Source organism: Eptesicus fuscus, chromosome 7 (assembly GCF_027574615.1).
Source record: "Eptesicus fuscus isolate TK198812 chromosome 7, DD_ASM_mEF_20220401, whole genome shotgun sequence".
Lineage (NCBI taxonomy): Eukaryota > Metazoa > Chordata > Mammalia > Chiroptera > Vespertilionidae > Eptesicus > Eptesicus fuscus.
The window spans coordinates 25,941,193-25,968,851 of NC_072479.1; the positions used below are offsets into that span (position 1 = coordinate 25,941,193).

The 27,659-nt window shown below is 37.5% G+C and overlaps 1 protein-coding gene across 2 annotated transcripts in view; it reads right to left on the minus strand.

Annotated features, from left to right (window-relative positions):
- Positions 1-27,659, minus strand: part of TMTC3 (transmembrane O-mannosyltransferase targeting cadherins 3) — a 67,979-nt gene that overhangs the window by 8,076 nt on the left and 32,244 nt on the right. For both annotated transcript variants that reach the window (XM_054718810.1, XM_054718809.1), the window contains exons 7-12: positions 22,845-23,097; positions 13,798-13,946; positions 11,856-11,976; positions 9,223-9,334; positions 2,007-2,110; positions 611-780 (exon numbers count right to left, since the gene is read on the minus strand). In XM_054718810.1, coding sequence (XP_054574785.1) covers positions 611-780; positions 2,007-2,110; positions 9,223-9,334; positions 11,856-11,976; positions 13,798-13,946; positions 22,845-23,097 — 909 coding nt within the window. The remainder of the gene's footprint in view (positions 1-610; positions 781-2,006; positions 2,111-9,222; positions 9,335-11,855; positions 11,977-13,797; positions 13,947-22,844; positions 23,098-27,659) is intronic.

The following is a 27,659-nucleotide window of genomic DNA, read 5'->3' on the forward strand; positions in this document are numbered from 1 at the left end:
AATAATCTTGAGATAAAAAACTTACTAAATTCTGAATGCATTTTCCCCATAGAAACAATGTCATAAATTATGATTAGGTATTTGGGCCAGGCTAAAAAACAAAGTTTAGCACACTACTTTCCTCAAGTATAATACAAACAATGACACTTATATGGGAAAATATATCAAGTTCTAACATATGATACCAAAAACTTATTTTTAATGACAACTAAAAAGTTTCTTTATGGTAAAGGCATTAATAACCAGTCAACTCTCAGCATTTATTTAAGAAAGCTCCTGAGAGTTAGATATTAAAAGTACTAATTATAAAATGTAAGTTTTAGGTGTTTTACATAAAATAAATTTGGTGATAAGAAGCAAATGAAACTAAGGAGCTTCTTTCATATAAAACCTAAAGTTTGCTATTATAAGTTATGGACTCCCCTGTCAATTTCAAATCTAATCAATTTAATTTTGATTGCTAGTCCAAAATGGGCTATGTTTCTATGTTAGTTGCAACTAAGATTGTGGAGGGGGAAAAAGCTAATTTAGTCAAAATAGTAAAAATGTGACATGCAGATAGATGCAGCTTCAATCTTCTATAACAATAGCTTAACATGCCCTATAATACCTGCTAATGTAAGCCTGTTTGAAGTCGGGCCTCATGCTTATCGCTTGTCGATACAGCTGATCAGCTTCTTCTAGCCGGGACTCATCTGCTCGGATAAGATTGGCCAGATTAATATAAACGTTGAGGTGGTTAGGGGCAATTCTGGCTGCATATTTTTTACCAGGAATAATCTGTTCAAAAGAAAAGGCATTTCCATAAGTTGATATTTCATTACCAAATAAAAGTCAAAAGTAAGTAGGCCTAGTAGCTTATTTAAAATATACACAAAATGTAAAAAGATAATGCTATTACATATATATAGTCAGAGCATATAAAATAATATTTTCTTGCACTAAAGAATACATTTTTTTTCATTCATGCCAACTTAATAGAATGAAGTCATATAAATCAGAACTTTTACAGGTTAAGGTATGAGTATGTTTATGTCAGACCAGAAATAGAACCAGGACTCTTTTCTCTGTCTAGTGAAACCATGTCAACTTTCATGTTGTCAGCAAAATATTTATTTACTGGTTGTGACAATAAGGTAGTTAATTGTATTTCATAGTTATACTAAAACCTCACTTGTCTGGTGGAGTTAGGAAATAAAATCATCTTATTAATTGATTATTCAGGTTAAATAAACATTATCATAAATAATATATGGACCCAAATTTTCAATGAACAGAATAAATTATATCTGATAAAAATCCACACTGAACACAATTTAACTTTAGAATCTTAGAAATTAATTTTTAAGGTATCATGTGGTCCAATTTGTTTTTAAAACATTTATCAAACTAACCATTCATTTTAATATTACTACTATTATTAATATAGTATTAATACATACTACAATCAAGAAAACTGTAGCCATTGTAAACCAACATTTCTGATGATGCACAGTTAGGTCAAGGGCAAGATCAGATTTTCCAAAATATCGAGAGAATCTTGTATCATTATAACAACTGATGGACACAATATAGCAAGAGATATATCCATTTTGTTTTATTCATTTATTTTTTTGGTAGGACTAATGCTAAATTTAGTGCTTAGTGTACATACATACAATTCTCTTCATCCAAAGTAATTTAACCCATTGATAACTTGTAATAAAAATATCAAAAATTCATTAACTATGAATTTAGTTTTTATAGACTATACAAAATTTTTTTTTAATTGAGCTAGAAAAGTAAGTGTATTCCTTTATTATACTTACGTATTCTAAACAGATGGTTCATTGGACACCTTACTTTTATATCAATAAATTGAAGGAAAGATAAGGATTTTCCATCTAGATAATTTTATTCAATATGGATATTTAATAGACATGACACAACAGGAATAAATGATGATAACGTACTTGAGGCATGGATATTTAAAAGACATGACACAACAGGAATAAATGATAACTTACTTGAGGCATCAGTGACTTGGCCGTCATGTAAGATTCTTCAGCTTCTTTGGTTCTATTTAAATTTTTATAAGTTCTTCCTACATTCATGTGGGCACCAATATCATCTAAAATTTTAAAGAAATTATTTGTTGACAAATATGTGAAATAGAATTCAATGTAAACTACTAAGAGGACATGTTTCTTGCAACAAAAACAATAGCAAAAAATGCAAAAGCAGGCATTCCTCCTCAAAGTTCTTATAATACAACTTTTATAATTTATGATCAATGCTATACTAGCAAACTACTAAATAAAGTACTGTAAAGAAAGAAAATACACATATAACATGAAAAACTATCTGAATGAACCCTTGATGGATTAAGACATGAGAAGAAAAAGAGGCAATGAAGAAATGTACATCTCATTTGTTCACTGTGTTTTAATATACCATACTAAGGCTTGCTTCTATTTCCTAAGCTCAGAGCTTTGGCATTTACTCAAAAAGTGTGGCTCAACTAACTCTAAAAGTACAAAGGATATACAAGTAAAAAGGATCATCATAATTCCTAGAATTATTTTCAGTGTTATAACTAACAAATATGCCATGGTGGGACAGGGGCAAAGAGATATGAAAACACTTTGTTACTTTATTTTCTAAAATGTTTGTGAAATGTGGTTGGAATGCAAGTATTATATAATACTACTTAATATGCAGCAGCCCATTTCTCTTAAATGATGATAAATTCCTACATAATTTATTTAAAACTTTTTGAAAGTTTTAAATATCAGAATGTCAGAAAATTTTGTCTAATTTTCTGATGCGGAAAATTAAATCCTCAGTAAATTTATTCAGGAGTAGAAAAACATGCAAATATAATAGAAGATATGATAGTTTAAGATACATTTCCCAGTAAATATTTCAAAGGTCTGGAATAAAGACAGAAAGAAGGGAGGAGATCTTAAATCAGACAAATTTTAGCCAACATGAATCTCTAACAGACACGACAAGGTTTCAAATTGTGATTACTACTTGCCTGTGACACCGATGATTTTGCAATTGTGGAATAGGTCTCTGCCTGCAACTCCCAGGACACATAGGGGCCAAGCATATATATCTTAGGCATTCCCCTAGGAGGAGAGTAACAGTCCTAAGATCTTATTACATTATGTTTCAGGCTGGCAATTGTGTGCACTGCACCAAAATGGTCAGATGCAGTACAGGTTTGATTAGAGAACTAGGGGATAAGATTGGGAAGGAGGTTGATTTCAGTTTTTAGATGTATTGCTGAATCTTATGGGATCTCAGGAGGTGGGGGTAAAAAAAAATGCTTAGGCCAACCATTCCCAATCCTGCTTTTAAAATTTTTATCTTAGTCCCACACAGCTCTATCCAAATAGAATCTTCAGGAGTAGAATCTTCAAAAATGTTTTTAAAACGTTAAAAGGCAATTTTGATGTAGAGACAAGGTTGAAATTCACTGCATTACCAAGTGCACACAATAGGTAGTCTTTGCTTCTATATAGCTCAATTTTTTAAAACATTAGATAAACTTATGCCATTTACTATAGAGATCAGAAATGTAGTCAGGCAAAACTAAGAATATGTAAAACCTGAAAAAATTAGTTTAGATAAATAAAAGTATAATTATGTCAGCTAAGTATTTAAAATGTTACTGAAATTAGTTCTAACCAATCTTAAAAAAAGGTTATCTATTTGGATGAAAAACTAGGAAAATGACTACCCACTGGAATCAGATCTCAGAATTATGGAGAGGAGATATTGTCACCAATGAAGATTTCAGACACTAGAGTAAGCAGCCCCACTTCCTCAAAGAACAAATGATAGCAATTAGATAGCCTTTAGCATCAAAAGGATTACCCAATACAGCTAATAAGATGACAGATATAAGTTACAAAGTTTTAGGACTGCAACGGAGGAAATAGCATTACTGGTAAGACACATTTAAAAAAAATTTTGTGTGAAGAGGTAAGAAAAGCAAGCAAGATGTAAAATTCTCCGATATTTAAATGACTAAAAAGCTATAGAATTTCAAAGAACAATCTTGCTATTATGAGTGCACTATCCAGGCCAACAGCAGCTGTCTGTCTTCAATTCAATGTCAAGGAGGAATGGCAAGTGTCAGGCAGCTCAGTGCCTAATGATTCCTCAGCCACAACAATGAAGTTGAGTATTCCCACACTGAGGGTGAGGCATCTGTGATGCTTCCCAGTATTTCCTATTCAAAACCTGTCTGTCAATGCATTTATAAAGGTAAATTATAAACATATGGAAACTCCTAAAAACTCTTTAAAAGTCATTTATTTCCATCTTGATGGCATCCAAGTCCTTGATTCTTTTCTGATATAAACAATTTCAAAGATTTGGACTTAGTTAAAAACAAAATTATTTTATGGCAAAAACAAACCTTGAAGAATTCTGGTGGTTCACGAGAAATATCTATCCTTGTCGTGTAAAGGTGTTTATGGAAACTGTAATTCCAACTGCAAAACTTTTATCTTTGTAAAACTTTTATCTTTCTATTTTTATTTTTTATTTATTTATTTTTAAAATATATTTTATTGATTTTTCACAGAGAGGAAGGGAGAGGTAGAGAGAGTTAGAAACATCGATGAGAGAGAAACATCAATCAGCTGCCTCCTGCACACCCCCTACTGAGGATGTGCCCGCAACCAAGGTACATGCCCTTGACCGGAATCGAACCTGGGACCCTTGAGTCCACAGGCTGACGATCTATCCACTGAGCCAAACCGGCCAGGGAAACTTTTATCTTTTTAAACAACTGTAACCAGCAAAACAAAACATAACAAAACAAAAAATGCCAACAGTTGTTCATTTAACATGATATGCATATCTCATGGTCCAAGTCTATTCTATAGTTTATATTCTCATTCTGGCTAAGCAAGAAAAGCTTTTAGACTAATTTTTTTTAAAGTTAACTTTACAATATTACAGATTCCTACTCTGTGCAATGCTATACTGTTCTAGGGTTTAAATAGCACCTTTATATTTGTTACTCCAAAGGTTTATATCTAGCCTTGACCATTCCCCTTATCTCCAGAATTATAAATCTATATCAGTATATCTAACAGGGACGAAAAAGGACTTCTGACTCTCCTCCCTATGAGTCATTTCATTTGTCAAATCTATCTAAGAAGAGCATAGCTAGAAAACAAAGACTAGTCTGAGAAGCCCCTGAATGACAACTTCAATGTTTCTAAGTATGTGTACTTTTTCATAATAAATTGTAATACACTGGTTTACCTGTTTTCTTAGTCCATGGCTTATTAGAAACAGCAATTTTGAGAGTATGGTAGGGAAGTCATACTAAAGGAGAGAGGTTCAGCAAGAACCTCAAAATCAGCAAAAAGTAATAATTGACAATGAAAGGAAAAGTTATTTTAAAACAGCTCCTCTACCTGGCAACATCCTATAATATGCACTCTACTTGCTAAATAGAATTAAACATGCTCATAAACACCCAGTTACACCATTTAATTTAGTCTTTACAACAATGCAATGAAAAAGAATGACTGTCCCAATTTAGAAATGAGAAAGGTAAAGCTGAAGGGGCTTACATAACATCTTCTAAGTCTCAAAGTCCCCTGTGCATCTGACATCAAAGATAACTCTGCTACTCAAAAAACTCTAAGAGACTTTATTAAGTAATAAATTGAAACTACTACAATTAGTGGCCATTGACTGTGGATAAGACCATGCTAGATGATGCAGAGGGTATGAAGATGAGTAAGATGTTCATGCTGCCCCAGGGGAGTTCCTCAGTTTAAATAGATAAATATTTTTCATAAGTAAACAGAAATAAATATGATATAGTACTAAATAGAAAATTACAAACATCACAGGAAAGACAGAAGTTATAAAAAGTTTTAAAGACAAGCAATATTTGCTTCTAACAAAATACAGGGTGTTTTTTTTTTTGTTTTGTTTTTTTTATAAAAGAAGCCAAGTAAGAAGGGTTGTAAAAGATGGGCAGGATGTGGTACAAGGTAGATGGGAAAGAGGGGAGAAGAGAAGAATTTAGATTCAAAGAAGCCGAGGTGAGGAAACCCGAGATACGTACCCTATGTTTCGAGAAGAACAAAACTATATAGAGAACCAGGGGAGATACAATTGGGTAGCTAGACCTTAGTTATATTCTTACAAATGTCTCTTCACCGTCCTCTGACACTTGGCTTTGCCTGGGGACTTGACACTGTGGCTCTTCCAAGCGGGGCCTGTGCAGCTCTGGGCAAGGAGGCAGGGTAGGTGTCCTCTTTGAGCCTGACCACCCCAGATCGTTCCTACTCCTTCTTAAAAATCAATCATCTCTAAATTTCAGGTCACTAAATTGTACTGTCTACTATCCCTCCTTGTTGCAGTCACCAATCTTTGGGTCAGGGATCCTGGCTCCTTGTCATTCTCTCCATTATCACGGTTGTAAAAATTCTTAGTGATTTCAAAATTTATGTAGACAAAATCTTCTACTACGTGGCCTTGATATCTTTTCTCCCAATGATTTTCACCTCCTGACACTCCCTATGCCTCTAAGAACATTTAGAAATGTGTGTGTGGGGGTACTTTTTGGTCATCATTCTGAATGGAAAGTAATTATGGTATTTTGTGTGTGTGGGTCAAGTTTGATACATATCCTGAAAAACAGTTCTGCACACTTGAACAGCATTCCTACTGAAAAATATTTATACTCTAGCTAGATTCTACCCAGACACCAAAACTTTCCAGGTCTATAAACCTATCACCTTCCCTCCATTATTTCACCCTCCCTCACATCCTTTCTTAACTGTCATAGATTCTGTGTTCTATTAATATAATCATCTTCTTAATGCATTTCTTGTTTAAAAATACATAGGACAAAATCCTAATCCTAGCTAACCAAATTCTCCATGCCTGTACCACTGCAGCAACAAAGTAGTAGGAGACAAACATACAACCACATCAACTGGTTTAGTTTTAATTTCAGTATTCCTAACCCAAGTAGGGTACTAGAGCTGCTTGGCAATTATACCACATTTTCCTAGTCTATACACTTTCTTAGACCTTTGTTTCTCAAAGTGTGATCCACAGGCTAAGCATTACCTGTGAACTTAATAGAAATGTAGAACTTTAGGTTCTATTCTAAACCTTCATTTATCAGAACAAGCACCATACACAACAATGTTTCCAAGTGATTCTTAGGCCCATTAAAGTTTGTAAAGCACTACCTAGAAAACTGCTTCACACCTTTTCCTATTCTTAGATCTCCAACACTTCCCCCTCCTTCCTCACTCTCTACTGATGGTTTTATTTCATTGAAAAAATAGCAGCAAACAAAGGGCACCTTCCAGAAACTTCCTGCATGTCATCTATTCACCTGCCCATATCCATGTCCATATACTCTGTCTTCCCTGTTAACAAAGTTTAACTACTGGTTCCACAACTGAATCAAGTCCCCAATCTGTGCACCAGATCCTATTTATCTCTTCTCATCTACTCAAGAACATTGACCCCGTAATTCGTTCCCTCACCTTGAATTATTACTTTTCCCAGCTTCAATAGATTTAGCTGCACACATGCTTTGCCTCTCCCACCTTAAAATGAAAAACAAAACAAACAACAAAAAAATCCTACCACAGTCTTTTTATCCCATGCCCAGCACCACTGTTTCAGAGTTTTCATTACCAACAGTTTCCAATTATTTCCCCACCTAAACTCACTCCTATAAGGCTTTTGCATCTACCACTCTACCAACAACTCCACTGTGTTTTTAAAAAATTCCATTTTTTGGTGTCTTCTTCAATGTTTTTAAATAATGTCTTCCAGTTATCTGTATATAGGTCTTCCACACCCTTTGTTAAGTTTGTTCTGAGGTATTTAATTCTTTTTGTTGGAATTGCAAAAGGAATTGTATTTTTTTCCTTTTCTGAAATTTCATAGGTAATATACAGGAATGCAATGGATTTTTGTGCATTGATTTTGTATCCTGCAGCTTTACTATATTGGTTTATTGTTTCTAATAGTTTTTTAGTAGAGTCTTTAGGGTTTTCTATATAAAGAATCATGTTGTCTGCAAAAAGCAACAATTTTATTTCTTCATTCCCAATTTGGATGCCTTTTCTTTCTCTTGCCTGTTTGCTCTGCTTGGACTTACAATACCATGCTGAATAACAGTGATAAGAATGAATTTCCTTGTCTTGTTCCTAAGCTTACAGGAAAAGCTTTTGTTTCTCTCTACTGAGTATGATATTAGCTGAGGGTTTGTCATATATGGCCTTTATTATGTAGTACTTTCCTTCTATACCTACGTTGGAGAGGTTGTGGAGAAAAAGGAACCCTCATTCACTAGGAATGTAAACTGGTACAGACACTATGAAAACAGGATGGAAGTTCCTCAAGAAATTAATACTATAACTACTGTATGACCCAACAACCGCTCTTTTGGGTATCTGCCTGAAAAATTTGAAAACATTTATTTGTAAAATTATATACACCTCAATGTTCATTGCAACATTATTCATGATGGCCAAGACATGGAAATAATCGAAGTGTCCTTCAGTAAATGATTGGATAAAGATGTGGTACATATACGTAGTGGAATACTACTCAATCATTTGCCATTTGCTACAACATCAATGAATCTTGAGTGTATCATGCTAAGCAAAATAAGTCAGACAGAAAAAGCTGAGAGCCATATGAATTCACTCATATGTGAGATATAAAACTGAGAGCAACAAACCATCTTTTTCTAGGGTTGTGTTACTGTCCAATGTGTAAAAGAAAAACAAAACTGAAAGAAACACATGAACATGACAAACAAACAAACAAACACTCATAAACATAGACAACAGTATAGTGGTTGCCAGAGGGAAGGGAGGGGAGGTGATAAAGGCTAAAAGGTGTCAAGTATTCCGTGACTGAAGGAGATTTGGCTTTGGGTAGTAAATACACAATGCAACATACAGATGATATAGAAATATACACTTGAAATCTATATAATTTTATTAACCAATGTCATCCTAATAAATTTAATAATAAAAATTCCTTAAATATCTTACATATTTCTAACAATTAATCAAATTCAAAATAAGCAGGTATTGAACACTGGTAGTATTCAAATCACTGGAAATAAAGCTTGAAAATAAACTCAACTCTATTTTCCTCAAACATAACTGAGCTTTTAAAAAGAAAATAAACTATTCAAATAGCTTTATTAGTAATGCTTACCTGGCTGAACATGGGTAGCCTGTAGAAAGTATTTCAAAGCTCTCTCAAAGTTCTTTTCATTTTCCAGAGCATGACCCACATTATTCCATAATTTGGCATTATTTTTATTTACCTTAAATACACAAATACAGTTAGAAATTAATTACAATTAAAATATGACTCCAATTAACACAGATATTTGTTTGCTATACTATTAGAAATGGAGCGGTCCATGGAGATGTCCATAAATGGGTGAAGGTGGTCTAAAGGTACATACTTTCAATTATAAGGTAAGTTAGTTTTGGGGATGTAATGTGCACCATGGAGACTATAGCCAACAACACTGTGTTGTATATTTGGAAATTGGTAAGAGAGAAGATCTTAAAGGTTTTCATCATGAGAAAAAAAAGTGTAAATGTGTAAGATGATATGTATTAACTAAACTTTTAATCATTTCATAATATACACATATGTTATATATCTTAAATAAGAAGTTTATGTCAATTATATCTCAATTAAACAGGAAAAAATCATTTTTATTTTCTCTCAGAAAAAAATAATGACTCCAATTAACACAGATATTTGTTTGGTATACTATTGGAATAGTGTTCCACTGAGAGGCCCCTGGAGATGAGGAAGAAGCCAAATGAACACTTCTTCACTCAATTTACCCTCTCTCTCCTTTCAATATCAACATACTAAAACCACAGCAGTCTAAGTTCATCTATCTATATATATAAAGAGCCAGGGTCATAACATCCAAAACAACTGAAGGCTTGACCGAATGCCAGGCTGAACATGCAGCAGGCTATCGGGCTGAAATGCTAACCTCTCAGAGAGAGAGAGAGAGGTGGGGCTAATCAGCAGTGGCAGCGGCTGCTGGCGAGGCCCGGAGAGAGAAGTAGGGTGATCAGACCCTGCTTCTCTCTCCAGGCCTCGCCAGCAGCCAAGCCTCTTTCTCTCTCCCAGAGGTCAGCAGTTCAGCCCGCTCACCAGCAGCCTGGGGCGGCTGCTGATCAGCCCTGCCTCTATGATCAGGTCCGAAGATAGGCCCGGAGATGCTGACTGGCATAGAAACCGACCAATCAGAACCAAATCTGGGTGAATGTAAGGAGCCAATGGCTGCCTAGGAGACGGAGCTTTTGACGCTGACTGGCATAGAAACCAACCAATCAGAACCAGCAGGCAGAGGGTTTGGGGTGATCAGGCAGGCAAGCAGGTGAGTGGTTAGGAGCCAGTCGTCCTGGATTGCAAAAGGGATGTCTCAGGGATCAGGCTTAAATTGGCAATTGGACATCCCTCGAGGGGTCCCAGATTGGAGAGGTTGCAGGCCGGGCTGAGGAAGCCCCCATCTGTGCACGAATTTCGTGCACTGGGCCTCTAGTTTTATATATTAGAATTTTTATTTAAACAAAGCATATTGCTATTTAAAAACTCTGCTCTACTACTTGTATTCTTTTGGAAGACAAGGTATGTGACTATGAGAACACATTTAAACATTACACTAATTACTTTTAGGCTGGACTTACTTATGTAGACTATTATTGTAAGGGAACCCTGAGACTAAAGTTCTAAGTTGATCTGTACTTTCGGAGTTTACAGATGGGTATGGTGTTACTGCAGGTAGAGGAGGGTATCTAGCTAGCCAAGGTACTAACTACAGTGATTGGGGCTGTGGTTTTGAGCATTGTCCTGTAAGTAAAGACAAGCAAAATTCCTGAAAACCATGGGGCTCCACGGGTAATCTGAAGGGGGAATTAATAATAATGAAAATGAGGTCTCATCTGTTTGCAGATTTCTGAGCTAGGGGAGACAGTAAAGAGGACAGTCATTTGACCTTAAATAGATGTCAAATCAAGAAGTCACATAGACTATTGAAATGAGGCAGTGACTCAATAAAGCTAGGCTATGGAGAGTACTAAAATAGCCAAAAGGAAGTTAAGAATTTACTGATTTGAAGAGAGGCATTGGCAAGGGAGCACCTGAAAAAAAAAATCTTTGCTTGTAACTTTATAGAAAACAAATTTTGTGATTTTTAAAAAGACCATATTCCTATTTATATTGTTCATTTATAGGAATGCTGTGTCAATCCTTTCTGCCAGTTTCTATCCTTCCTAAAGCATTTTTAAAAAATTTATCTTTATTGTTGAAAGTATTACAGATGTTTTAATCATTGGTTGGTTATCTTCCACATAGTAGGTTGCCATTTTTTTGGTCATGTATGTTATTTCATTGAATCTAACATGCCATCAATTTTATGTACTATTAAGAAAGAAAAAAGGTAACAAATAAATTGTAAGATGCCTTTCACTCTAAGATTTATTCTAATTTCAGAGGCATTAAAAGGTTAAAAAATGTGTGCCTTAAGAATCAATGAACACAGTATTCTTATTTCAACATTTTATCATTTGAGTTTCTAATGACTGTATATCATTTAAGGAATTATTCATATGTGTTGTGGACATACAGGTAAGTACTATTCAATGTACTGGTTAAGGTATATTATATAAAGAACAAACTATATTTATTAATTTTTTAGTGAATTAATATTGATAGTTAAATATCTAATTAAAAGTAAAGGTAAAACATCTTAGACATGGCTATAAAAAGTAATTGATGACATACTTTCCTGTCATTCTTCGATAATACTTTACCTTCAAGGCTGACATAAACAACGTATATTCAGACTCCCAATCCCAATTTCTGTGGATTGTTTTTAAGGCATGAGTGAATATCACCAAAGACAGACAAACCCAGGATAACTTTTTAAATACACTGTTTAAGAGAATAAAAAAAAAATTCTTTATATCACTCAAAGCATTTTATCTTTTAGAACAGAAGAAATGTTAAATAGGGATTGTTCTAATAATCATCCTACTTCAGAGGGACCAACACCAAAAACTTAAATATCTGAATACTATCTTCCACTTCACTCTTCAATTACATTAAATACTACAATATTTACCACTATTTCAAAAGCATTGTTTAGATTTAATAAAAAGTTGATGAAACCAGCTTTTAGTTATGAATTTTTATATTTAGAGTCCTTTGTACCATTACCTACAACATGAATATCCTTACTTGCGTTTAAAAAGGGTGAATCTTATCACTGGCTACATTTAAAAACATTTCTGCTTACAATTATATACTACAGGTTATCATGCATTCTTGGAATAATTTTACATTTTAAAGCTAGAACTGTTTATTAAAAGTCATAGTAAACTTAACTCTATAAAATAGATGCACATTACTTATATACTTTAGGCTAATTATTTGGGACTCAATTCCTCTATAAAAATATGATTATAATTCAATAATCACTATGATCTCATTTAGTACTAATTTTCTCTAACTCTGTATTTTTGCCCTGGTAATACAGTTCAACTTCTTTCATTTTGATGACACACTTAACCAGAATATGAGGGCATGCATCAGAAAGAACATGGAATAGGAAATAGTCAGATGTACATCTGAAGACTGCTATTTACTAGCTGCGTGATCTTGCATAATTCAGGTAACCTGTATGATCTTTAATTTTAAAATGTGCAAAACAGAATTAAGGAGTGTCAAGAATGAAATAAGAAAATAAATCTAAACAATCTATCAGGGCATCTGATACATGGTAGGCACTAAAAAATTGATATTGATTATAATAGGATATATGGGTCAAAGCTAAGGGAAAAGGTTTGGTAGATAGTAATGAAAATTGTAGACACAGAAGAGGTCATACAGGGAGAATATGCATTGTGATAAAAATGGCTATGGTAAAACTCTGAGAAATAATAAATATTTAAAGAGCAGGCAGAGGAAGAAGAAATCAGAGAAGAGAGAGAGCATAAATAAAAAGGTATAAAAGAGAATCAAGAGAGAGACTTTTTACAGATGCCTGGGAAATAAATTTTAAATAAAAGCATTGACCAAATTTAGCTACCAGGAGGCAATTTGTTATCTGTGTTAGTAGATGACAAGAGAGAAGTCAGAATTCTATGTGTTGAATGGTGACTAGAAGTGAGAAAGAAGAGACAGTGGCCATTTCTTGTATACATACAGTTAACTATTCTGTTCCTTAACGCTGTTAAGGCAATTACGACATGGTGGTTATGATGAAGACAGTAATCACAGCATGAAATTATAGTACTCACAGTTGTGAGTACACAAAACAGTTTATTCCAGTATTATTAACTGTTATATTATTTTCCATGTGAACAATTGTAAACCTACTTTTTATATATAACTGTACATTTTATATATGACTCACTTAAGTAAGAAGACTATAGTTCATTGCATATAAAGTGGGAATGGTCATTTTTAACTTTAGTTTCAATAATATCCTTGTTTTCATTTGGGTCTGACTCAAAGTTTATGTCTCAGGCTGCAAAATAAAATTATATAAATATGAAGAACATAAGATGAAGTAGGTGCTATGAAGCTTTCCTAACTTGAATTACAGGAAAAATGAGGCTATCAAGATGAAAAACAAGAGATGTATAAAAGTATGACTTATAAAACTGAATTAAAATAAACATTTAAATACTTAAATGTATCACATTTGATTTTATAGTTAGTAGCATGAAATAAACTAATATTTAAATTCACCTCTTGTTTGATATTTTGTGCCATCCATGGGCTACCAAAATACAGAACCCCATGCTAGGAACATATAATACTCGTTCAGCAACAACAAATCCAACTGGGAAAAAAAGGTTCGATGCAGGAATAAATGGTAACGCCATTAAACAAAGTGCCTACAAAGAAAAAGAAGATATTTTATTAAATTAAAAATATATGAACACTCAAGAGTCAAATCCAAATATTTTGTCATTTAATTTGGAAATGTACTGGTGGTCCAAAAAAAAAAAAAAAAAAGAAGTATTTTTAAAAGCCAGTTTTTATGTTACTATTATTAGTAACCACATCATATTGGAAATTCATAAGGTGTGTTTCAGACAAGACAGCAGACTATTACTTTTATACCTCAGCATTACTTTGCATTAGATTCTGATGAGTCACATACATGTAACATAGGCTTAGTTTATGTTTAAGAATAAAATTGCCTCCCTTTAAAACAATAGTGTCTTAGTCTTTTTTTTTCCCCTAAGACTTCTAAGAAATACTTACAAGAATGTCTGATATTATAACTAAAATAAAACATCTAAAAATGTTTAGGTTTTATTTTTTTATTTTTGTTTTTCATTTTGAAAATGGGATGACATATGGTTTCCAGGTTATAAAGCCATTACAAAAGGTAGGACACAAATAACTAGCACAGAAATAACTTGTGGAAGAAAACAAATTAGCTGTCATTAGAACATCTGTTTCTATATACATATGATTCATATATTGTTACCCTGATTTGTTTGATAGTGCCTAATTAAATAAGTAAGTAGTTCCTTCAGCTTTGTAAGCGTGAGAGTCTTCTAATAGTTTGAGAGGAAAGAATATCAGTTTTTATAGCAAAATATAGTTGTAGATATGTATATATTAAAAAAATACTTTCTCTATGAATCACAAATGATTTATAATGAGGCAATATTAAATCTGAAGAAAAGCACTACCATCATACTGCTCAGTATCACCAATTTATATATCTAAAATTTTAGTGTTTTTTTTAAATAAAAAAGTAAAACATTAAGAGTGCATAGTTCATTTACATCTCCCAGAAGTGCTCAATACAAATAACCAGCTAGCTGAGAAACAGATAGAGATATTCTTAAATATGCAGTGCTTTAAAAAAAATTCCCTATTAATTCATGGCTGTCCTAAAGCAATTTCATTTGAAAGAATAAGTATTAAATTGATCCAAAGATGCATCATGGACTGATACATAAACTACACAAAAAAGAAATCAACCCAAAAATCTATTTGTTCTTAGGTAAGGAATATCTCCACTAATTATTAACTTAGAAGTCCTAATATGCTCTCTATAAATGTATGCCAACATAGTTCACTATGACTAATATAATCTCCTTCCTCCAGCGATGTAAACTCTTTGAAAGGAAGAATGGTTGTGGAAAGAACAAAGAGTTTGTAGACAAATTTGTGTCACTTCTTATTTCCTATGTAACATAAAGGTAAATTAATCAATTGACTACTTGCAACTGTTTATAAATAACTACTTGTATTTTATTATTGAGATACTTATGAAACTTTACTTAATCAGTGCTTAACAATAAAACCAAGAGCTGGTTCTTTGAAAGGATAAACAAGATTGATGAACTTCTAGCCAGGCTCACCAAGAAGCAAAGAGAGAGGACCCAAATAAGCAAAATCAGAAATGGAAGAGGTGAAATAACAACAGACCCCACAGAAATACAAAGGATTGTAATAAAATACTATGTACAACTCTATTACAAAAAAACTGGTCAACTAGAAGAAATGGACATATTCCTAGAAAAATATGACATTCCAAAACTCAATCAGGAAGAATAAAAAAATTTGAATAGGCCGATAACCACTGATGAAACTGAAGCAGTCATCAAAAAACTTCCAGCAAACCAAAGCCCTGGGCCAGACAGCTTCAAAGGAGAGTTTTACCAAACATTTAAAGAAGAAGTAAAACCTATCCTCCTCAGACTATTCCAAAAAATTCAAGAGGAAGGAACACTTCCAAGCTTTCTATGAAGCCAGCATTACCCTAATCCCCAAAACAGACAAAGACACTGCAAAGAAAGAGAATTACAGGCCAGTATCCCTGATGATCATAGATGCTAAAATCCTCAATAAAATTCTAGCAAATAGGATCCAGCATTACATTATAAAGATCATACCATGACCAAGTGGGATTTATTCCGGGGATGCAAGGATGGTACAATATCCACAAATCAATAACGTGATACATCACATAAACAAATTGAGAAATAAAAATCACATAATCATATCAATTGATGCAGAAAAAGCATTTGACAAAATTCAACACCCTTTCTTGATAAAAACTCTCAGCAAATTGGGAATAGAGGGATCATACCTCAACATAATAAAAGCCTTATACGACAAACCTCCAGCCAGCATCATACTCAATGGGTAAAAACTAAAACCATTTCCTCTAAGAACAGGAACAAGACAGGGATGCCCACTTTCACCACTCCTGTTCGACATAGTACTGGAAGTGCTAGCTATAGTGATCAGACAAGAAGAAGAAAAATAAGGCATCCAAATTGGAAAAGAAGTAAAACTGTTATTATTCACCATTGACATCACACTGAAAACCCTAAAGACTCCATCAAAAAACTACTAGACTTAATAAATGAATTCAGCAATGTATCAGGATACAAAATTAACACCCAGAAATTTATGGCTTTTTTATACACCAATATTGAATTCACAGAAAGAGAAACAGACAAACAAAAACAAAACAAAACAATCCCATTTACCATTGAACCAAAAAAAAATTAAGATACCTAGGAATAAACTTAACTAAGGAATTAAAAGACCTGTACTTGGGAAACTACAGGACATTGAAAAAAGAGATAGAGGAAGACATAAACAAATGAAAGAATATACTGGGTTCAGGGATTGGTAGAATCAACATCATTAAAATGTCCATATTACCCAAAGCAATCTATAGATTTAATGCAATCCCCATTAAAATACCAACAGCATACTTCACAGACCTAGAACAAACTCTCTAAAAATTCATATGGAATAAAAAAAAGACCCCGAATAGTCGCATCAATCTTGAGAAAGAAGAACAAAGTTGGAGAGGTGACAATACCAGATATCAAGCTGTATTACAAAGCCACTGCTCTCAAAACTGCCTGGTACTGGCACAAGAACAGACATATAGATCAATGGAACAGAACAGAGAAACCAGAGATCGACCCAAACCATTATGCTCAATTAATATTTGACAATGGAGGCAAGAGCATACAATGTAGTTAAGATAGTCTCTTCAATAAACAGTGTTGGGAAAATTGGATAGATACATGCAAAAAATGAAACTAGACCACCAACTTACACCATACACAAAAATAAACTCAAAATGCACAAAGGACTTAAAGGTAAGACAGGAAACTATAAAAATCTTAGAAGAACCCAAAGGCAGCAAAATATCATGTCAATAGCAATATCTTTATCGATACAGCTCCTAGGACAATGAAAACTAAGGAAAAAAATAAACAAATGGGACTACATCAAAATAAAAAGCCCCTGCACTGCAAAATAAACAATCAAGAAAACAAGAAAGCCCACTGCATAGGAAAACATATTTGCTAATGTTATATCTGATAAGGGTCTAATCTCCAAAATTTATAGGGAACTCATACATCTTAAAAAAAGAAGATAATCCAATCAAAATGGGCAAAGGACCCAAATAGACACTTTTCAAAAGAGGACAGCAGGCCTAGAGACATGAAAGCATGCTCAAAGTCACTAATCATCTGAGAGATGCAAATCAAAACAATGAGATACCATCTCACACCTGTCAAAATGGCTATCATTAACAAATTGACAAACGAAAAGTGCTGGCAAGGATGTAGAGAAAAGGAACCCTCATGCACTGCTGTTGGGAATGCAGACTGGTGCAGCCACTGTGGAAAACAGTATGGAGCTTCCTCAAAAAGTTAAAAAGGGAACTCCCATTTGACCCAGTAATCCCGCTTCTAGGACTATATCCCAAAAAATCAGAAACACCAATCAGAAAGGAGATATGCACCCCTATGTTCATAGCAGCACAATTTACAATAGCTAAGATTTGGAAACAGCCTAAGTGCCCATCAGCAGATGAGTGGATTAAAAAGCTTTGTTACATCTACACAATGGAATACTATGCTGCTATAAAAAAGAAAGAACTTTTACCATTTGCAACAGCCTGGATGGACCTGGAGAGCATTATACTAAGTGAAATAAGTCAGCCGGAGAAAGATATACTGTATATCACATGATCTCACTCATTGGTGGACTATAATGAACAACATAAACTGATGATCAAAAATAGATCCAGAGACAGAAGCATCGAACAGACCATCAAACCTCAGAGGGAAGGCAGGGGCGGGTATGGGGGCTAATAGATCAACCCAAGGACTTGTATGCATGCATATAAGAATAACCAATGGACACAGACAATAGGGGGTGAGGGCATGTGATAGGGCATGGGAGTCCGGGAGAAAGGTCAATGGGGACAAAAGGAGACACATGTAATACTTTAAACAATAAAAAATTAAAGAAAAAAAGTGTTTAACATGGTATCTGGTACTTGGTAGGTACTCCTTTGATCTACTTACCCTTTCAGAGATCGTTGGAAAATATCACCATAATAAATAGCATGTTTAAGACTATACTTAAAGCAGTTATACCTAACCTCCCAATGTTTCTCTTTCATACACATAAAAGTTATATAAATCTGTTTATTTCATTGACACTACACTCTATTTTCTATTCAGCTTAATATTATGTATCATTCTTTTATTTGCAAAATCTTTAATTTCACCTACCTCTCCTTTTTTACCTTTCTTTTAGCATAATCTCAGCTTTGGGTGTATCTTCCATATATCTGCTTTGTCTGTATTTATCTGAGCAACAAACACTACCAGAGGCAGTTCCAAGCAGAATAGATTAATATAATCACAAATTCATAACCACCAACTTCAAACTGATCCTTAAGACTGCTCAGGATTCCTAGATTTCTTTGGTAGATTCACTCCAGCTTTCCTCACTTATTGAATTCTGACTACTTTCTTTAACTTTTGACCCATGTCAGTTTTAGCGGGTGACCACACTTCTAAACTCAGAGAGAAAACTAAAGCCATAAAACAAAAATTTCTTCAATTCCATGCTAGTAACCATACCAACATCCACACACATTCATGCTCATTTCCAATCTTTCTGTAAGAAAAGGTGTTGCCATTAATTTATCACAGGACAAATCTGAGGTGCACATCCCCCTGCACTTCACAAATCTCATTATAACCTCCCCTTCTTTCATTTACTTGGTGACTCTCTAATCAACTGTATTTTTCCTACCTATACATAAACATGCTCTTGCCTCTGCAACCTTAAAAATATTCTCCTTTGACAACATATTTTTAAACTACCTTAACCATTCATTATGTTTCTCAGGTATAAAACAAGTTCCCACATTCTCAGGAAAAGACTTCTGAAGCCATGGTAACAAGTAGCTGATTTTAACTGTGCTTAAACATTTTCAACTCCATGAATATGTTTTTGTAAGCCAACCCTTCAGTGATAATCCCCTTGCTTCGAAAAGTCAGCCAAGTGAGGATTACAGTGAACATGATTCTAAGTGCCCATCAACCAGCAGTCTACTTCCACTATCAACCCACTCCCACCTCTAACGGTCCACCAATTCTAATCTTCATGTTCCCCCCAGATTAGCAGTCCACTATGCTGGAAGCCACTGCCTGACCAGCAGTCTTTTCTTACTTAGGCAGGCAATAATTCCAAGCTTGTTTTATCCTCTGAAATATTCCGTTAAATTTAATGACCCCAACAGGTTATCTACACTAGCAATCTTTACTTCCTCATCTCCTAATCAAACCACTCCACAGAAATAAATTTCACTAAAGTAACTAACACACCTAAAAGAGGTCAACTCCAACTTTTCTACCTGACAGCACTGTTAGGGTTCGGCATAATGTCTTTCTTGAAACTTACCTACTCTTCTGTCCATTTGGTCTAGCTCCTACTTAGGTTTATTGTCCTCTGCAATTCTAAATAATGGAAGTTTTTCCAAGACCTAGTAGTAGGCTTCTTCTCTGTCACTCTATTTAGGCCCTTCAACTATTTCCTGAGAGAGAATTATGACCAAATACTCCAAGGCAGTGGTCGGCAAACTGCGGCTCGCGAGTCACATGTGGCTCTTTGGCCCCTGGAGTTTTTAGCAAAGGCCAGCTTAGGAGTACCCTAATTAAGTTAATAACAATGTACCTACCTATATAGTTTAAGTTTAAAAAATTTGGCTCTCAAAAGAAATTTCAATCGTTGTACTGTTGATATTTGGCTCTGTTGACTAATGAGTTTGCTGACCACTGCTCTAAGGCATTCATTATATGTATGAATGAACTATTCTATGCATCTAGAATCAACTAGCTAGTTATCATCTTTTAGAAATGTGACAAAACCCTAGTTGAGAAAGGCTGCTCTATAACCTCTCTACAGGCCTTCGTATCCACATTCTGGTTTCAATTTCTATCTCTATGCCAACTGATCAAATTTTTATCAGTAGCTTAGGTTTCTCTGAGCTCTAGGTACAAAGAGATATTCAAAATCTTCCCTACACTAGGATGTTTCAAGGGCACTTAAACTCAATAGGTCCAAAGATAATAGTAAATTTAATCTTTCCCCTAAACCCTATATTCTAACAATCTTCTCTTTATCTCAGAAATTGGCTTTAAATTTTTCTAGAATAAAATTTCCCTGAAAATGAGGATGCTGTATTTCTTTTTATTATCATATCATTAGTGTCCAAATGCTGCCTGGTACATAGGTTGCAATTAAAAAAATATATTTATTAAATAAATCTAGTGGCTGCAGATTGAAAAGATATAGTTGCAAATTATTAAAAACACTTTTGAGTAAATGCTCATGAAATAATTAAGTATTATTATTATCTTCAGCAATTTGAAAGAAGGGCATTAGAACTATCCTAATAAAGAGGTAATATGCAAATTGACCATCACTCCAGCACACAAGATGGCTGCCCCCATATGGACACAAGATGGCCAGCAGGGGCAGGCAGTTGTGGGCAATCAGGCCAGCAGGGGCGGGCAGTTGGGAGGGACAAGGCCTACAGGGGAGGGCAGTTAGGGGTGACCAGGGCTGCAGGGGAGGGCAGTTAGGAGTGACCAGGCTGGCAGGAGAGGGCAGTTGGGGGGGACCAGGCCTGCAGGGGAGGGCAGTTTGGGGCAACCAGACTGGCAGGGGAGGGTAGCTAGGGGTGACCAGGCCAGCAGGTGAGGGCAGTTAGGGACAGCCAGGCTGGCAAGGGAAGGCAGTTAGGGGTGACCAGGCCAGCAGGGACGGCAGTTGGGGGCAACTAAGCTTGCAGGGGAGGACAGTTAGGGGTGACGAGGCCAACAGGGGAGGGCAGTTAGGGGCAAATGGGCCAGCAGGAGAACAGTTAGGTGTCGATCAGGCTGGCAGGGGAGTGGTTAGGGGGTGATCCGGCTGGCAGGCAGAAGCGGTTAGGGGCAATCAGGTAGGCAGACAGGCGAGCAGTTGGAAGCCAGCAATTGTGAGAGGGATCCCAGATTGGAGAGGGTGCAGGCTGGGCAGAGGGACACCCCACCCCCACCTGTGCATGAATTTCATGCACTGGGCCTCTAGTTATGAATAAGAAGTGAGGTCAGAATAGCCTTAGCTGGTTTGGCTCACTGGATAGAGCGTTGGCCTGGGGACTGAAGGGTCCCAGGTTCAATTTCAGTGAAGGGCAGATGTTGGGTTGCAGGCTCGATCCGAAGTAGGGAGTGTGCAGAAGGTAGCCAATCAATTATTCTCTCTCATGGATGTTTCTATTTCTCTCTCCCTTCCTCTCTGAAATCAATAAACACACACACACACACACACACACACACACACACACACACTAGTTGCCCAGTGCACGAAATTCGTGCATGGGGGGGGGTTCCCTCAGCCCAGCCTGCACCCTCCAATCGGGAACCCCTTGGGGGATGTCCTACTGATGGCTTAGGGGAGAGGGGAGTGGGCCTAAGCCACAGTCTGGCCTCCCTCTGTGGGAGGTGACGGGCGGGCCGATCAGGTTTCCTCATAAATATGTCTCTGATCCACTGCCTCTGTCTAGTCCTAGTTTCCCAATATCAGTCTCTTTTTTTCTTGGGCCCAAAAACACTGCAGCTGTCTAAATTGATCCTTCCCACAGCCACCAGAATGGTTCAGTTAAAATGAAAGCAAGACCAGGATGCTCCCATGCTTGACATTCTTCACTTTTCCTCCTTCTGAGGAATAAAATCTAAGCTCCCTGCTATGGTATATAAGACCCTCAGTGGTCTGTCCTCTGCCTACTTCTCAGGCTGCCACAGGAGTCAGGGCCTGACTGGTGCCGCAGGCAGCTGGGACCCGGGCCTGACTCCCGCCCCAGGCTCCCCCTGCTTGTGTCCGCTCCGGAGCCACCATGTCTGTTCTCTCAGAGTCTGGGCCCACGCCAGGACCCCCCCTCCTGAGCTGGTCGTGACCGTTATGGCATCCCAGCCTAATTTGCATATTACCTCTCTATATATAAATAAAGAAGTGAGGACAGAATAAGAAATTTACAAAGAACTAAACTTCAGAAAAACAACAAAAAGACTTCCAGTCAGAGTTATCTCAACAGAGTAAGAAATACCTTAGGGAGTAATGATAATCTTGCTAATGAGAATTAAAGTGCTATATGTTTCTAGCTGCACATCTTTGATGACACTCTTCTCTGTGCCAAAAAAACAAAGAAGCATAAAATATGATCTATTTCTTCAAAAAGTGTATAATCTAGTTGTGTAAAAAGGTAAAAAATATAAGAAAATTATGCCAAAAAAGATGCCTCATGATTTCAGAGTTCCTACCAAATTAGGAAAATTAATACTTTTTTTTACATGCTAAATACATGTCAAATTATGCCTGCATATTAAATTCTGATATATAATTTTAGGATAACCCAAAATAAGTTCGAAATTAAAAAAATGAAGAAAGTTCCTTACCATTAGAACAGTTTTGGAGGAATCACTGGGATATCTGAGACTGAATACTCCCAAAGCCCCCAAAAAACAAAAGAAAGTAAATGTGGCAACGTTTCGAATATCTAGAAATGACTCTATAAGTGGTATTGTTCCCATGGTCCAATCACAGCAGAGCTCTGAAGGATTTAATAGAAGCCACGCATTGACAGGAAGGAGGTAGTTAAAAGTTAGCTGCCTCGTAGGAGTTGGGCTTACAGCAGCTGGGTTATCAAACCTGTATAAAGAACAACAACAAAAAAGTTATTCAAACTAAAACACTTTCTAAACATAAAATTTATAACTAAAGCACTAAATAATAACAGCAATAAAAACAGAAGGCATAAGTATTTTTTATGAATACCTCAGATTTCTGCCAGAATTTAAAGTGTCTAATCTTTATAGAATGTGATTAAAGGGCAAGAAGGCTATCTATTTCTAGGTTTTTTTATTAAAATAATTCATTCAGAAATGCACACTACAATATTATGAAACTGCAGAATTACTTTCATTAAATTACGACCTTCTGATTAAAAATAGTAGGAAAAGTTGGGTCAGATTCATTATTGCATGTGATGTATGAATATTCCTGAAAAGTTTATTTCAGCACTAAATGATAATAAAAATTATGCTCCTAGAAAAAAATTACTGTTTTTCTCTTGTCATAGCCAGAGGAAACTACATCACTTATAAGCTTTTCCTGTATGTTTAGACTTCTATAGAGCTAAAAACCAAATTTTCAACACAGAGTACTAATTATATAGGACTATGTAACATTTTGTGTTCTACTTTTTCTCCTAGCATCTATCTAATAATAGGATAATATGCAAATTAGTCAGGATGCCGTCACGTAATGACTGATCAGCAGGGACCTGAGGCTGCATGGCGCCTGGTCGGGGAGGGAGAACTCAGGCCACACCCCCCACCCAGGGTGTCTTGACAGGGGACTTCAGGCCACACCCCCTGCGCCAGCACCAGACTGGGGGACCTCAGGCTGTGCCCCCAGTCCCATCAGGGATTGGTGGGGACCTCAGGCTGCACCCCCATCCCAGCACCAGGCTAGGGGACCCCAGGCCGAGCCCCAACCCCGGCGCTGGTCTGAGTCCTCAGGCAGTGCCCCCACTCCAGGGCCGGGCCAGGGGACCTCAGGCCATGTCCCCTGCCCAGCAGGGCTTGACAGGGACATCAGGCTGCGCCATCCGCCGGGCAGGACTTGATGGGAGACCTCAGGCCACACTCCCCGACCTGGCGCAGGGCTGCGGGACCTAAGGCTGCACCCCCTGCCCGGTGGGGCATGACAGGGGACCTGAGGCTGCACCACCACCTGGCGCTGGGCCAGGGGACCAGAGGGGCTTGTTGACAGGGGTGGGTCCAGACACATCTAGGTCTCACCCAATGGGGGTGTGGCCAACTGGGTCTGGGTCTCCTGCAATTTCAAAGCACATGCGGCTGGGCGGGGACTTGACTCGGGGTCCCACAGCGTGCCCCAGACTCTGACAGGAGGGAGATTTTCATATACATTTTACTAATTTCCTTTCATCTCTGGCACTTCTATTATAGAGAAAGGGCAAATAACAATATGAAAATATTTCCTGTAATTAATTCCCTTTTAAAGTGCACAAATTTCATGCACTGGGCCACTAGTCCTATCTAATAATAGAGTAATATGCAAATTAATTGTCCCTCTGCGACAAAATGGCGGCCCCCATAGCCACAAGATGGCGGCGCCCAGTCCCCTCAGCTCCACTGCTGGAGTGTCCGGCCTGTCCGCAGGAGCAGTAAGGCTGGATCCGCCTCCGGAAGGGTTTTTGATCCGTCCCCAGACACAGCAGTCAGAGCCTGGACAGCAGGGCATGGCGGCTTCCTTAGCACTGCAGCAGTGGGGAAGCCCCAGGCCCTGCAAACAGAGCCCGGACAGCAGGGCATGGAGGCTTCCAAGGCAGCGGGGAAGCCCCAGGCCCGGCAAACAGAGCCCGAAGAGCAGGGCATGGCGGCTTCCAAGGCAGCGGGGAAGCCCCAGGCCCTGCAAACAGAGCCCGGAGAGCAGGGCATGGCGGCTTCCTTAGCGCGGCAGCGGGGAAGCCCCAGGCCCTGCAAACAGAGCCCAGACAGCAGGGCATGGAGGCTTCTGGGGCAGTGGGGAAGCCCCAGGCCCTGCAAACAGAGCCCGGACAGCAGGGCATGGAGGCTTCCTTAGCATGGCAGCAGCGCGGAAGCCCCAGGCCCCACAGACAGAGCCAGGACAACAGGGCATGGGGCTTCCTTAGTGTGTCGGTGTCCTTGAAGCCCCCAGGCCTGGAAGACAGAGCACAATGCAGGGCATTTGGGCTTCCTTCGCATGGCGCATGGCAGAGGCAGGCAGAGAGTGGAGAGCAGGGCATGGGGGCTTCATCTCCATGGCTGCAGCGAAACCTCCAGGCCCGCAGAGAGCAGAGAACCACTGGGAGTGGGCCTAAGCCATCAGTAGGACATCCCCTGAGAGCTCCTGGATTGTAGAGGGTGCAGGTTGGGCTGAGGGACCCCCGTGCACGAATTTTGTGCACCGGGCCTCTAGTCTATAATAATAGACGAAGCTGGGGCTGTGAGGGAAGCCCAGGTCCCGGGTGCCAGAGGGAAGCCAGTGCTGGCAGCTGGGGGAAGGCCTACTCTTGCATGAATATCGTGCATCAGGCCTCTAGTATATTAATATAAGCTTATGTCCTAGTTTATATTTCCCCAGTCCATGATATATTTAATGTACATTTTATTAAGTTAGTCTATTTCCTGAAAAACAAGTCAAATCATTTTTTAAAAGTACATTTTAAAAGAATTACTTCCTTCTATTTCTTTATGCTATGTTGTAAATTTTATTGACTATATTAATATATATTAGTCCCGTTAAAATACCAATTTCTATTTTAAAATGAGTAAGTCAATGAAAAATCAACCTCTACCATTTGTTTGACTTGGTCTTCTTAAAAATATCAAATGAATGAGAAAAGTAGATATTACTTAAATAAATTTTTAAAAAATTTAAATTTATCATTTAAATTAAAAAAAATATTTTAATATCTACATATATGCAAAGTAATAAATCTTGAGAATCAGGGCTTGAATTCTTAAATAACCAACAGAACTGAATACAAAGCTGTGTTTTTATCCTGTAATTCACTATTCAGAATTCATTTATTATAATGAACAACTTATTTAGGATAGCTGATTTAATAATTGAACAGTAGAGAAAGAGCATGTCAAAACAAATTAAATCATTATAATCAACTTCATAGGGTAAGATAACAGAATAACATTTAGATATACACAAATATATACTTACTAGAGGCCTGGTGCACAAAATTCGTGGTGGTGGTCCCCTTGAGGGATGTCCGACTGCCGGTTTAGGCCCGATCTCAGGATTCAGGCCTAAACCAGCAGTTGGACATCCCTCTCACAATGCTGGACTGCTGGCTCCTAATCGCTCACCTGCCTGCCTGGCTGGTTGCCCCTAACTGCCCCCACTTCCGGCCTGGTCACCCCTAACTGCCCCCCACTGCCAGCCAAGTCGCCCCCAACTGCCACTTCCCTGCCAGCCTGGTCACTCCTAACTGCCCTCCCCACTGGCCTGGCTATCCCTGACTGCCTCTCCTGCTGGCCTGGTCGTCCCTCACTGTCCCCCCTGCCATCCTGGTTGCCCCACAACTGCACTCTCCTCTGCTGGCCTGGTCGCCCCTAACTGCTCCCTCCCACCCCCGCTGACCTGGTCATCCCCAACTGCCCCCCTGCAAGCCTGGTCACCCCTCATAGCCCCCCACCACCCTGGTTGCCCCACGCAGCCTGTTTAGTCGTTTGGTCATCCCTCACTAACCCCTGTGCCAGTCTGGTTGCCACATGCAGCCTACTTGTTCAGTCGCTTGGTTGTCCTTCACTACCCCCCTGCTAGCCTAGTCACCCCATGCAGCCTGCTTGTTCAGTCGTTTGATCATCCCTCACTAACCCCCCTGCCAGCCTGGTCACCCCATGCAGCCTGCTTGTTCAGTCGTTTGGTCGTCCCTCACTAACGCCTCTGCTGGCCTGGTCATAGGCAGCCATCTTGTGAGGGAGTGATGGTCAATTTGAATATTACCTCTTTATTATATGGGAAGGATATTTAACATACCCCATACACTCACCCACACATACAGACATACACAAAACAAATGCATTCAGACCTTTTCATACTGTAGAGTTAGAACCAAGATATCAAATTTTCTAAAATAAATGATAAACAGAATAAAAGCGTTGAAACTAAGGGGTGAAGAAGAAAACATAAATTATATATCTACAATTCAATCTCTTTCCCATACTTTAATACTTAAATAAGTTGTTCACTTTAGCATGGCTAGACCTGAAGGTACATATTCTAGAAGTTAAATAATTATTCTTGCCCTAACCGGTTTGGCTCAGTGGATGGAGCGTCGGCCTGCGGACTCAAGGGTCCCAGGTTCGATTCCGGTCAAGGGCATGTACCTTGGTTGTGGGCACATCCCCAGTAGGGTGTACAGGAGACAGCTGATCGATGTTTCTCTCTCATTGACGTTTCTAACTCTCTATCCTCTCTCTTCCTCTCTGTAAAAAAATCAATGAAATACATTTTAAAAAATAATAATTATTCTTCTTTAATGAAAAAGACAGTGTTGGACATAAGAGAATTATATGAGTAAAATTTATTTTGAAAAGCAATGCACTTTATCATGGATAGCAACATGAACATTATTTTGGCCCTTTGTTAAAATAAATAAATAAATAAATAAATAAATAAATAAATAAATAAATAAAAAGTTCTTG